Source organism: Gobio gobio (assembly GCF_949357685.1).
Source record: "Gobio gobio genome assembly, chromosome: 13".
NCBI lineage: Eukaryota > Metazoa > Chordata > Actinopteri > Cypriniformes > Gobionidae > Gobio > Gobio gobio.
In genome coordinates, this window is record NC_137106.1 from 28,466,897 (window position 1) to 28,479,257 (window position 12,361).

Sequence of the window (12,361 nt, forward strand, 5' to 3'; positions counted from 1 at the left end):
CAGTGTGCATGTCTAAAAAAATGTTTACGCATTACATTACAGTATAAACAACAAAAAACTGTAAAATAAACCTGTAAATATAAAGAATAAATGTTAGCGTTTACAGAAAGCTACTTGTAAGACATGGCACCGGTTTTTCAAAGCGCAAACTCCACACAATGCCAATTCATGACTTGTGTATGTGTCCACAGTGGGACTTTTTTGAGTTTGCATTCAGTCATACATTTTTACCTAGTTTCTCACAACCTCCCACAAAACTGTTTTACTTACTGAGAAAATATTAATCTTCTGTGGTGACCGAAAAATGTATGGTTTTGAGTAATACTAAAGAGATACAAAAGATAAAGAAGGATCTGTTTGAATGGAGTAAATGTTTGAATGCTGTGGAAATCACTAAGGTGGAGTGAAGATTGTGTTGACGTTATGAGTGTTAAGGTAATGTAAAGTTTAGAGTCAAATGGTGTTCTGTGATGCTGCTTTTGTAGGTTGTATATGAATGTTTATGTTATGTATGTGCATTGTCTGAAAGGTTTAAAATAGTAGCCTATGTTGTGTTTCGTCAATTTTCCTGTGTCCTTTTATTGTAACGCAACTGACTTAAAGGGATAGTTCACCCAAAAATGAAAATTCTGTCTTCATTTACTCACCCTCAAGTTGTTCCAAAACTGTATGAGTGTCTTTGTTCTGCTGAACACAAAAGAAGATATTTAGAAGAATGTTTGTAACCAAGCAGATAGAGCAACCATTGACTACCATAGCAGAGAAAAAAATACTATGGTAGCCATTGGTTGCTCTTTATGCTTTGTTAAAAAAACATTCTTCAAAATATCTTCTTCGGTTTTCAGCAGAACAAAGAAACTCATACAGGGTTGGAACAACTTGAGGGTGAGTAAATGAAGACAGAATTTTCATTTTTGGGTGAACGATCCCTTTAAGCACTGGTTAACAGGTTCAGCATTAGTAAAGAGTTTGATACTTTTATTTTGCAAGGATACATTAAATTGATCAAAAGTGATTTTAAAAAAAAGTGCTATAAAATATTTATAACATTGCTTAAAAAAATCACAAATTCAACAGAAATATTAAGCAGCAGCTGTTTTCAATATAGATATTAATAAGAAAAGGGTTGTGAGCACCAAATCAAATTTGAATGAATTCTGAAGGATCATGTGACACTGAAGACGAATAATGATGCTGTAAATTCAACTTTGACATCCCAGCAATAAATTCTATTAAATTCTATTAATTGTAAATCAGTTATTTTACATTGTAATAGTGTAACAGAATGTATTTTCAAGTGTAACAATAACAATATTACTGTATTTTTGATCAGGTTTGGTGAGCATAAGAGACTTCTTTCAAAAACATTTAAAAAATCTTACCGACCTAAAACTTTTGAACTTGTCACTGAGCAGACTTTTCTCGTCAGAGTAATGAAGGGTTAAGAGTCTTGCTCAAGGGCACTGTGATAACAGAACAGGAGGTCCTTCCTATTCAATGGCAACCCATGTCTCGGATTGAACCAAAAACACGTATATTTACTACAGTCTGATGTTCTTTGTGACTATATATATGTGAGTGGGTGTGGATGGGTGGTATTTTCCCTGACAGAATCCTCCAGGGAAGGAGTTATGGGCGACAAACTGGAAAAACGAATTAACTCAGAGATAAGAGGGGAAATTACAAAAAAAGACTGCCACACACACACACACACACACACACACACACACACAATGTCCTTTCTCTCTCAGTCTTTCTTATTGTGTATAGTGTGGGGCAGAATTTGTTTACTGTAAGCATTACCTTCTGAGCAAAGGCATCTTTTGCGTGTGATTTTAATCCATCATACGGCACAGACTGTAAGTGCCTGATGATACAAGCTCACACTAACACACACAGGAAATGGAGGTTTTCCCAGTATAATAGCTTGAGTAAATGGCCTAGCTAATGAGCTTAGAGTTCATTATGAACTGTGAATCTCACAAAAGGACACCATTACAAAAACACATCCGTCCTTTTCTGTGCAATGTGTTCTTGAGTGCTTTTGGTCACTAGATTAATGTGCATGTCATGTATCTCTGTGATATGCCAGCTTAGCCTCTTCTTGTCAAACTCAAATCAGTTACTTTTGGAAAGTGAACCTTTCTTTCCAGACCTTCTTGCCAGCACGCACACACACACACATTGATGGTAGATATGGGGAGGAGTTTGTCCTGGGTTTAGTGAGAACTAAATATAGCCACTCATTTGGAGGAATTCCCCATGTGAGTGGGTCTCAGAGATAACCCTGTCTTATTCTTTACAAAAGAGTGTGTGCTGCTTATGTGAGTGAGCTCAGCTGTACTGTACGTCCTCTTCTGTATTTTGCTGTGTGTCCTCTTCTGTCAACATCAGTGTCCCTGAATCAAACTGAAGCTGACAAAAGAAGACACATTCACAGGGCACACACATGCAAACACGTCATATTTTCTCCCAAAATCATGCTCCCCTTATCATATACGCATGAGAAGAGAAAACTAATTCTGAGTGAGAGACTGAAAGATCGGAGAGAAAGTGGGCGGAAACCTGTGCCAGAATAATAGCCGTTATTTAGTGTTCTGTTCCGTATCCGTCGATGAGAGACCAGAGCTGTTTTTGGCTGGATTTTTCAACTGGAATGCCGGGATATCTGCTCAGTGATGGACTGCCAATGGTTCTAGGTGTTCGGTGAAACTTTGATTCTCTGTCATGCTACAATCGTAGCTTCTCTATAGGGTGCTGACTTTTAAACAAAAGCTGATGTTTCCCTGGATGAGTGTATGTGCGTTTTCGGAGACAAATGGCACAGAGTAAAAATGGAGTTGGTAGGAATTAATTTATTTGCATTTCAATGATATAATGAGCTGAAAGCTATAAAAATGTTTGGTTTGTTCATTTGACCTCAGTCGCCCTGGATTTGACCTTTTAACCCTGTCATTAGAATAATAAGCATTGCATTTTCTCTTATTACTTGCAGCCGGACAGCAATGCCAGTTACTTGCGGGCAGCGAGGGCAGGGAACCTTGAGAAGGTCCTTGACTACCTGAAGACTGGTGTTGACATCAACATCTGTAATCAGGTATGAATTATTTCTGTTACTATATGACAGGATTTACAATATCATTATCCTTAACTAAGAATGATGGCAGTAAATTGTCAAATTTCCAGTGTGATCAAATGTAATTTCCATAAGTTGCTGTTATGTGATGCTATACTGTACATTTGTACTGTTAGAATACACAGGTGGTGTTCTGTATGTCTATATGACTGTAATTGTTTTGATGATGCACTATCGTTCAAAAGTTTGGAGTCAGTACAATATTTATTTATTTCTTTTGGAAGAAATGTAAATTTTTATTCAGCAAGGATACATTAAATTGATAAAACAGTAAAGACATTTCTGTTTTAAATAAATGTTGTTCTTTTGAACTTTCTATTCATATAATATGAATAGTATTCAAATAATAACAGAGGATAATGTACAGTATCACTGTTTCCACAAAATGTTTTTGACATTGATAATAAGAAATGTTTCTTGAGCACCAAATCAGCATTAGAATGATTTCTGAAGGATCATGTGGCACTGAATTAAGTAGTTGCAATATTTTACAATATAGCTTTTTTACTGTATTTTTGATCACATAAATCCAGCCTTGGTGAGCATAAGAGACTTCTTACAAAAACATAAAACAATCTTACCGACTCCAAATGTTTGAACGGTAGTGTATATGATGCTGCTGCCATTTTTAGGACATGCTGCTGTGCTGATATGAGGATGATGGATTATTAGGTTTTGGAATCAGAGAAATCAGAGTCTTTATGAGACTGATTAGAGATCACTAAATAAAATGTCACAGTTTAACATATATATATGGTAATATATTTCTGCTGGCCCAGGCTGGTTTGTATTGGTATACTGCTGGTAACCATAACCATCCTGTTCACTAGCAAATCTTGCATTGTGTGTTTCAGAATGGGTTGAATGCATTGCACCTGGCATCCAAAGAGGGGCATGTGGAGGTGGTGGCCGAGCTGCTCAAACTGGGCGCCGATGTAGATGCAGCAACCAAGGTCAGTTTGACACACACACACACACACACACACACACACACACACACACACACACACACACACACACACACACACACACACACACACACACACACACACACACACACACACACACACACACACACACACACACACACACACACACACACACACACACACACACACACACACACACACACACACACACACACACACACACACACACACACACACACACACACACACACACACACACACACACACACACACACACACACAGCTTGAGGAGATGTTTGTATCTGTGCTTGATTTCACATGGCTGCTCCTGTGAGCATGTTCACACTGGGTATAAAAAGCCTCTAGTGCTGCATTCACTCTGCAGGAATGAAGTGTGTGTGTGGAGGTAATTTACAGGCCAGCGGAAACAACACCTCTGGCAGAGGGGACGGAATGGCTGTGGTGGGATGCCAGTGGGACAAAACCCCCCTTTAGATGGGGTGACACAAACAGGTGGTAGAGGGATTAATCAAGATATGCCTCTCATTCTCTCTCGCTGTTGTTTCTCTATCTATTCTAATCCAGAAAGGAAACACAGCGCTGCACATCGCTTCACTGGCGGGACAGACGGATGTGGTGAGAGAGCTAGTGACCAATGGGGCCAACGTCAATGCACAGAGCCAGGTACTCCACAAACTCACTTTTAACTCTTTCCCCGCCATTGACGGAATTTTCCAGCTTTCCATGTTTTTGATGTTATACGGTAGGGGGCGCTATTACTCGTACAAAACCTCCAGATCAAAACACACAGGAAAAAGAAGCAGAAACAATCAATAAAAGCATTTTTGAAAAAAAAAAAAAAATTCTCAGCTTTTTGTTCAAAATGTTGCTTTTTAATAAAAAAAACTAGAAAGCATGACACTAGAATAAAACGGTTTGTGAAAATTATCAAAAATGCTGGCGGTGACTGGCAACTTTAAAAACGCTGGCGGGGAATGAGTTAATATGCACACAAACACATCATTTAGTTGGATCAACCACACTGAAACACACTCGTGACCGATCACATAAAAATTTTTCAGTTGGTCAAATTGAATTTCTGTGAATTGATGCGATTTAATTCACAGATATTCAATTTGGCCAACTAAAAAATTTAGATGTGATCGGTCACTAGAAAATTCTCAATTGGAGACCTGATTTTTCTTTACAGTGCAGTTTTTTTCGCAAGGCAGTGCACTTACTCTCTCAGTCTGTTGCTATTTTAGATGACCAGCCAATAAACACCCAAATATACACACATGCACACACACTGCTTTAAACTTGAGCTCAGTAAGTTATGAAGGCCACCTACATTACTGGTGTGCCAGTAATAAAGGATATTTCCTGCTCTGAGCTCAACACAGTGCTCTCAGATGTAAATACTGTTAAAAAGGTACATATTCTGCACTTTTGTAGATTGTATAAATGCTACACTTTTTGTGCCAAATAAATTATAGTTGTTTTTTTAAGGACCCTCTCTCTGACCTTTAGAATGACAGCAGTTCATTGAGCAGTTTTCGCTGATTTCAATATCATGGTCATTTCTCAGTGACACATTTTTACAGATTTAGTTTTAGTAAATGGAATAAAAATGTAGCTTTGCGTGGGAGTTTGTCTACATGGTTGATTGAAATCTTTTGTGTACAAGAAGCAAGGAAATTCCTGTTTTCTATCACATATTCCTTTTATTTTTAATGTAATGCTATTAGAATTATTAAATTACTTAAATTATTTTGAACTCAAAGCAAAAGTGCTAAGACATAGACTAGGGAAAACATGATGATGAAGGGAGATTGTGTCTGTGTCCCTGCTTGATGCTCCATCATCACAAAGTATTGCTCTCTCTTTACCTGCACTGTCAGCATCTCTGAGTTGCCATGGGAACAGGGTCACTTAGGTTAAGGCAGGGGGGTGTAATGGGGGTCTATCCTCTCTGGGGAAATCTCCACTTATTTCAAAAATATTAAGAAAGACAGAGTTGCCATGACAACCTGTATGTCTAGTTACCACATCAAGATACTGCTTATTAAGAAATTCAACAAAAAAATCTTTGCAGAAAGGAGGGGGTGGGTTGCTCCGCAGAGTGTAGCTGGGATAAACTGTGTCTCTAGTAGAACATATAAAACACAGAATTTTGTGCATTTCAATTTGAGTCTGTGGTCTCCTTTCGATTTAAATGTTTGTTATGTTTACGGTTCATATATATTAAAGTGCACATCACATGGGTCTAAAAATGATCTCAATGGCATTCTGCTGTGAGGCTTCAGAAGTTGTTTTGGGAATAGTTTTAACGCCACGGTAATTTTTATAATGGCGTCTTGACATAGGTATTTCAATAGTAAAACTAAGATAAATGATGGTAAAAGGAAAAAGGGTGAGAAAAATACTGACTAATTAATGATTCAAATGTATATATAATATTAATGTAATGTTTTTTTCAGAATGGCTTTACCCCTCTGTACATGGCCGCACAGGAAAACCATATGGAAGTGGTGCGCTTCCTCTTGGAGAACAACTCCAGCCAGAGCATTGCCACAGAGGTTTGCTTTGTGTGTGTGTGTGTGTGTGTGTGGGTCTTTTGATTGATTATTGAGGTGAGCCAGAGTGACCTTGAGTTGTTCACAGATAAGTGCTTCCTACTTGCCTCAGTCCTCCTCCCCACATCTCTTTTTCTCACATATAAGGTTTGGGGTCGGTAAGATTTTTTTAATGTTTTTGAAAGAAGTCTCTTATGCTCACCATGGCTGCATTTATTATATCAAAAATACAGTAATGTTGTGAAATATTATTGCAGGATAAAATCCATATTTTAAAATTCTGTGATGACTGAATTTTCAGCATCATTACTCCAGTCTTCAATGTCACATGATCTTTAAGAAAGCATTCTAATATGTTGATTTGTTGCTCAAGAAACATTTCTTATTACCAATGCTGAAACGATTCTTCTGTTTGATATTTTTGTGGAAACCCCAATATTTTCTTTTCTGGATTCTTTGATGAATAGAAAGCATTTATTAGAAATAAATAGAACGGCATTTATTTAAAACAGATTTTTTTGTGACATTATAAATGTCTTTACTGTTATTTTTGATCAAATTAATGCATTCTTGCTGAATAAGAGTATTCTTATAAAATGTTACTGACCTCAAACTTGTGAACAGTAGTGTATAAATTATGAAACAAAGTACAGTAATATATGTAAACTGAAGTATATGAATCAATAATCAGGCCTGTTTTTCTTCATCTCTTTAGGATGGCTTCACACCGCTAGCCGTAGCCTTGCAGCAGGGTCATGATCAGGTGGTTTCTCTGTTGTTAGAGAATGACACGAAAGGTAAAGTCCGTCTGCCTGCGCTCCACATTGCAGCCCGCAAGGACGACACCAAATCTGCAGCTCTGCTTCTTCAGAATGACCACAACGCGGATGTTGAATCCAAGGTCTGTCTGAAAGACACTTGCAAACATGTTCAACCATTACTCACATCCACCCCCGCCACTCTGTTTATCACTTATTTTATTTAAATTCCAAAGTTCTTACTGAAACAGCACTATCCTGGTCAAATATATACTCCTCTACCACCCACACACTTACTTTCCCACACATTTTTTTCTCATATTTTATAATGTAATTAAGAGTACCTTACCATATACTCTATATGTTTTGCTTTTAAATGTGATTTAGGTGTTATTTTTTTTCCTTTTCACTTTATTTAGTCCGCTTTATACATTCTACTAACTATAATTAACTTTGCAACTACATGTCAACTACCAGTCATTAGAGTATTAGTAGACTGCTAACACTTTATTTTGATGATACCCAACAGACATTCTACTGACTATAAGTAACAGTAAGTCAACTTTTTCTACTTACCTTAACCCTAACCTAACAGAGTGTTAGCTTACATGTAGTTGCAAATTAATGAACGTTAGTTGACTTGTAGTTAGAAGAAAATCTAAAGTGGACCATCGAAATAAAGTGTAACAAAACACAAGACATGTGTCCTTTGTTTCGTTGTTTTTCGTTTATCTGTCAGTGTTCACTAACTGCCCATTCTCTCCTTTGCTCACGTCTCAACGTAGATGATGGTGAATAGAACAACAGAGGTATACCCATGATAAGCATTAAGCTGTTGACCCCCACCTCCACCCACTGCTTTGCCTAGAACACCCCCTAGTGTTGCTCCCACCCTTGTTGTACCATCTCTATTTTTGTATCATTTCCTGTTTTCTCTTCTCTTATTCGCTATGTGCCCTCCCTCTCTGGGGATAGAGGAATGAGGCCATGCTTTGGGTGGAGGGCTGAAGCATGCTTTGATTTCTGCAGCTATGGGCCGTGGTTCCACATCTCAACATGCAGCTTTCTGATTGGTTAAAAGAGTTTTATCAGTGGTTTTGTTTAGTTGCTGGTAAAATGATGTTGATAATGGTGAATTTAAACTGTTGGCTCGAGTGTTTCAGAGTCCTTTGATCTGAGATACTGCTTTTTGTAGAGAGATTTTCACACGGGGTTAACAACCCTCAACATGTGGAGTAAATAAAGATCTAGGCTACTTTTGCTGGACATTACCTAGTCTTGTGTAGCCAGACTTTCAGACTGATGGCAGAAGGTCTGGACTCCATAGCAGCTTTGATTGGCTAAGGACCGCCCAGAGGCCATCTGACTGACACGTAAAGCAACCAATTTAAACAGTTTGTTTTGTTCCGTGTCATGTTTAGGGGCGTGAAAGTGTAACGTCGATGTACCTACAATAACAGACCGCTGTGTAAAACTCTTGGACGAGATTTAAAAGAGTCTATGCTGCAAACTTGACATACTTCAGAAAATTCCACGTTTAGTTGATCCTGAAGTGCTCATTGTCACAGTTGTAAACACGACGGCTTGCTTCTTCCATAAGGGGGTTTGGCGTCACGACATCTTTGTTTCCAGGCGGAGCTTTAAAGAGCGTGATATACACATCTCCCTGTAGAATCCAACCAATCAGATGACAACTTCAAAAATCCTTAAGTGTTTCCAGTTAAGTGTGCAATATGCATCAGATCAGCCAATGGTCCGTGGGCTTGACATCTGAGGCTGAGACTACACATTACCTCGGTCAAACATGATCATCGCTATTACCACATTTAAAGATCACATGAAAGTGCACGTTGAGAGCACAAGTCCCCATTTCGCTTCGCGGTTTGCCTGGCAAATTTTGTAACTTTGCACGCGGCTCTGCATCCGAAGAAGCACTAATTCGAGGCGAATATAGAGCATGACATCCCGTCACTCCAGCACCCAGTTTGCGCCTCTAAATGAGTTGCTTATGTTTACAAAATGAGCCTACAAAAGCAGAAATAAGCCCTTTTAATGAAAATAAAAAATCCATGTTTAATGAAAATGTTTAGTGAAATTAGAAAATATTTAAGAAATCATTAATTTAGTTGTATAGATGTTCTCCTATCTATATTTTGTTCTAATGTCACAAGTAATAATCTCAAGGTTTACTGGGTTTCTTTTGCAGTGTTTTGGTGAAGTGTGCAAAAGTAAACATCGTCACGTGTGTACCTTACTTCTTCTCACCACTGTCTCCTAAGGATTTATAAAACAATTACTCCGTTTCAAAGAATAGTACAACGCCGAGCGTGTCAAGTATAAACGCCTCCTCCGTTTGGGGAGGAGCGTGCGCAGTCAGCAGTCTCCTTTTGGAAATTCAAAGAGAAATCATTAGAATTAGAGTTTTACATAAAGCAAAGGTCACTTCACGGGCACATCCTGCTACTGTTGAAGTGAGAAAATGGTACAATTTTAAGTTTTGACCTTTTCAACAAATTTTATTACTAACTGGAAGTAGCATGTTGTTCCAACATTTTTCATTTGGTTTGGCTGTGAAAGAGGAACCCGGCTGGCCAGCTACAGAGATGAGATGGTCTGTTAGTTTAGTCCTCCTCCCTGGGGCTTGTGCATGGGCCTTTAGACAAAAACTCCCTCGGTTTCAGTTAAACAGCTGGAAATCTAGCAGTTTAGGATTGTTGCAATGTTGCTAAAAGAATCTGCACATGTGCATGGTCAGGTTTGCCCACACGGCAAGAAAGCTGTGTAGATTTGTATTTCGCAGTTTTGCATGATAGAGAGCATTGCCAAATTGCAAACTAATGAACACATTTGTTAAAGTCATATTCCTAATGTACTCATCTACATAAACATTTAAAGGGTTTTCTAAGTGAATAGAAATTTGAATGCATTGACCATGATGACTTTATGGGGATCATCTGAGAATAGGTGACAGTATGTGTTGTCTCTAGTCTAGAGTTGTTTGCAAATATCACGGTTTATTAGTGTGCAACTGCAAATGTTTAAACCCCTGCTGTTTTTCCATTCATGCCTGTGGCTAATAATTGCAATAATTCCCCTCAAAATGGGTGGAGCCCTGTTCCCTTGGAGATGAGAGAGCACACAGAGGGGAAGGGCTATGCTGAGAACCACCTGCTTTGTATCGGATTATTAGCTAATTGAGATGGAAATCTCCATGACTGGAAGGGCTTTGCTGCAATGCAGCCTACAGGACACCTCCATCTCGCTTTGACAACTGTGTCTCATATTCAAAATGTTCTTATAGTCCAAAAATAGATGATGTTGATGAGCGCACTCAGATCCATTGTCCTTTACTTTGTCTTAGTTTCTATCGAAAGAATGTAGTGAATACAGAACAAATAGCTAAATCTTATCATTAGCATTTGTAAGATAGTATTTAGTACCAAGAGGATTTTGCATAATTTTTTCTCTGTAAAAATTTTGACAAATTGTCTCACACTCTCGCGCTGCATCTGAATATGCTTACTTCCAATCTATATAGTAGGCGAAAAACAGTTTGTGAGTCGAGTAGTATGTCCGAATTCCTATATTCATAAAACAGTAGGTGAAAAGTACCTACTACTTCCGGCGAGATTCTGTTGGACCACTGACGCCGTAGGTCACATGATAATGACCACATGGTGAGTGTAGTATGTCCACATTTCATTCATACTACACACATTCATACTATATAGAGCGTACAACCAAATGTAGTACCTGCTATATTATATGCGAATTCGGATGCAGCAACTGTCTTCAGATAATCCCGAACTCAAGGCAAATATCTAGATAAGTTCAGGTAATTAAATTGACTGAATATTTTGTTTTTTTTAACCATTCTGCTCTTTGTCTTTTTTTTCTTCATCAGAGTGGTTTCACTCCTCTACACATTGCTGCCCACTATGGAAACATCAACGTTGCAACACTATTGTTAAACAGAGGAGCAGCAGTGGATTTCATGGCAAGGGTAAGCTTTGGGATTATAGGGCAAAAGGTCCCCCATATTCTCTTAAATCTTCCCAAGTGCTATGCTGAGTCCACACATTTGAATAGAATATTCAGGTGCATTGATTTCCATTCAAAATGCAGCTAGACCTGGTTTCGGTTTGACCATGGACATGCAGTTTCTCTGAGCATCAGAGGGGGGCAGTATTGCATTAATGCTGTATACAGAATTGTAACCAGACTGAAGTCTAAAATGTTCCATAAGTGTTTTGGGTGAATGAGCTAAATGATCTGCCTAAGGCCCTTTGTGTGCACAAATGCTCACATGTATGTGTGTGTGTCTGTGTGTGTGAATCTGCCAAATGCCCTACCGACTGAAACCTCTAAACTGTCATATGGCCGGCATAGTCCAAACAAACGCATGCATGAATCAGCCCGAGGGTCACACAGTCACAATGCATCTTATATGCAGTTCTGGATATTGTGTATGTTTACAATAAAATATATATTATTATTTTTATTTCATACATAGTTATGTAATTTAGATTGAATCTCTGCAAAGTGTGATTGTAACAATCTCTTTTGTACCCACTGACTGTGTATCTTATGGTGTTTGTATGGGTCGCATACAGAATGACATCACTCCACTGCATGTGGCGGCTAAGAGAGGGAATGGAAACATGGTGAAGTTGCTGTTGGACCGAGGATCAAAAATTGATGCCAAGACCAAGGTAACACACACACGCACACGCACACACAAACAACACATGCTATACTTCAACTACAAATTACATTTGTGGTCTGTAAGATTTTTTTAAATGTCTTTAAAATAAGTATCTTATGCTTGTCAAGGCTGCATTTATTTGATAAAAAAATACAGTTAAAGCTGCAATATTATGAAATATTATTACAATAGATATAGTCAGTGTCACATGATCCCTCAGAAATCATTCTAATACAGATTTGGTGCTCAAGTAATAT

General features: G+C 38.2%; 1 protein-coding gene across 1 annotated transcript in view; it reads left to right on the plus strand.

Annotated features, from left to right (window-relative positions):
• Positions 1 to 12,361, plus strand: part of ank3a (ankyrin 3a) — a gene marked incomplete at its 5' end in the record, with an annotated part of 112,523 nt that overhangs the window by 26,437 nt on the left and 73,725 nt on the right. Inside the window, 8 exons of the mRNA XM_079833395.1 lie at positions 2,996 to 3,097; positions 3,991 to 4,089; positions 4,651 to 4,749; positions 6,546 to 6,644; positions 7,357 to 7,542; positions 8,185 to 8,208; positions 11,304 to 11,402; positions 12,013 to 12,111. Coding sequence (XP_079689521.1) covers positions 2,996 to 3,097; positions 3,991 to 4,089; positions 4,651 to 4,749; positions 6,546 to 6,644; positions 7,357 to 7,542; positions 8,185 to 8,208; positions 11,304 to 11,402; positions 12,013 to 12,111 — 807 coding nt within the window. The remainder of the gene's footprint in view (positions 1 to 2,995; positions 3,098 to 3,990; positions 4,090 to 4,650; positions 4,750 to 6,545; positions 6,645 to 7,356; positions 7,543 to 8,184; positions 8,209 to 11,303; positions 11,403 to 12,012; positions 12,112 to 12,361) is intronic.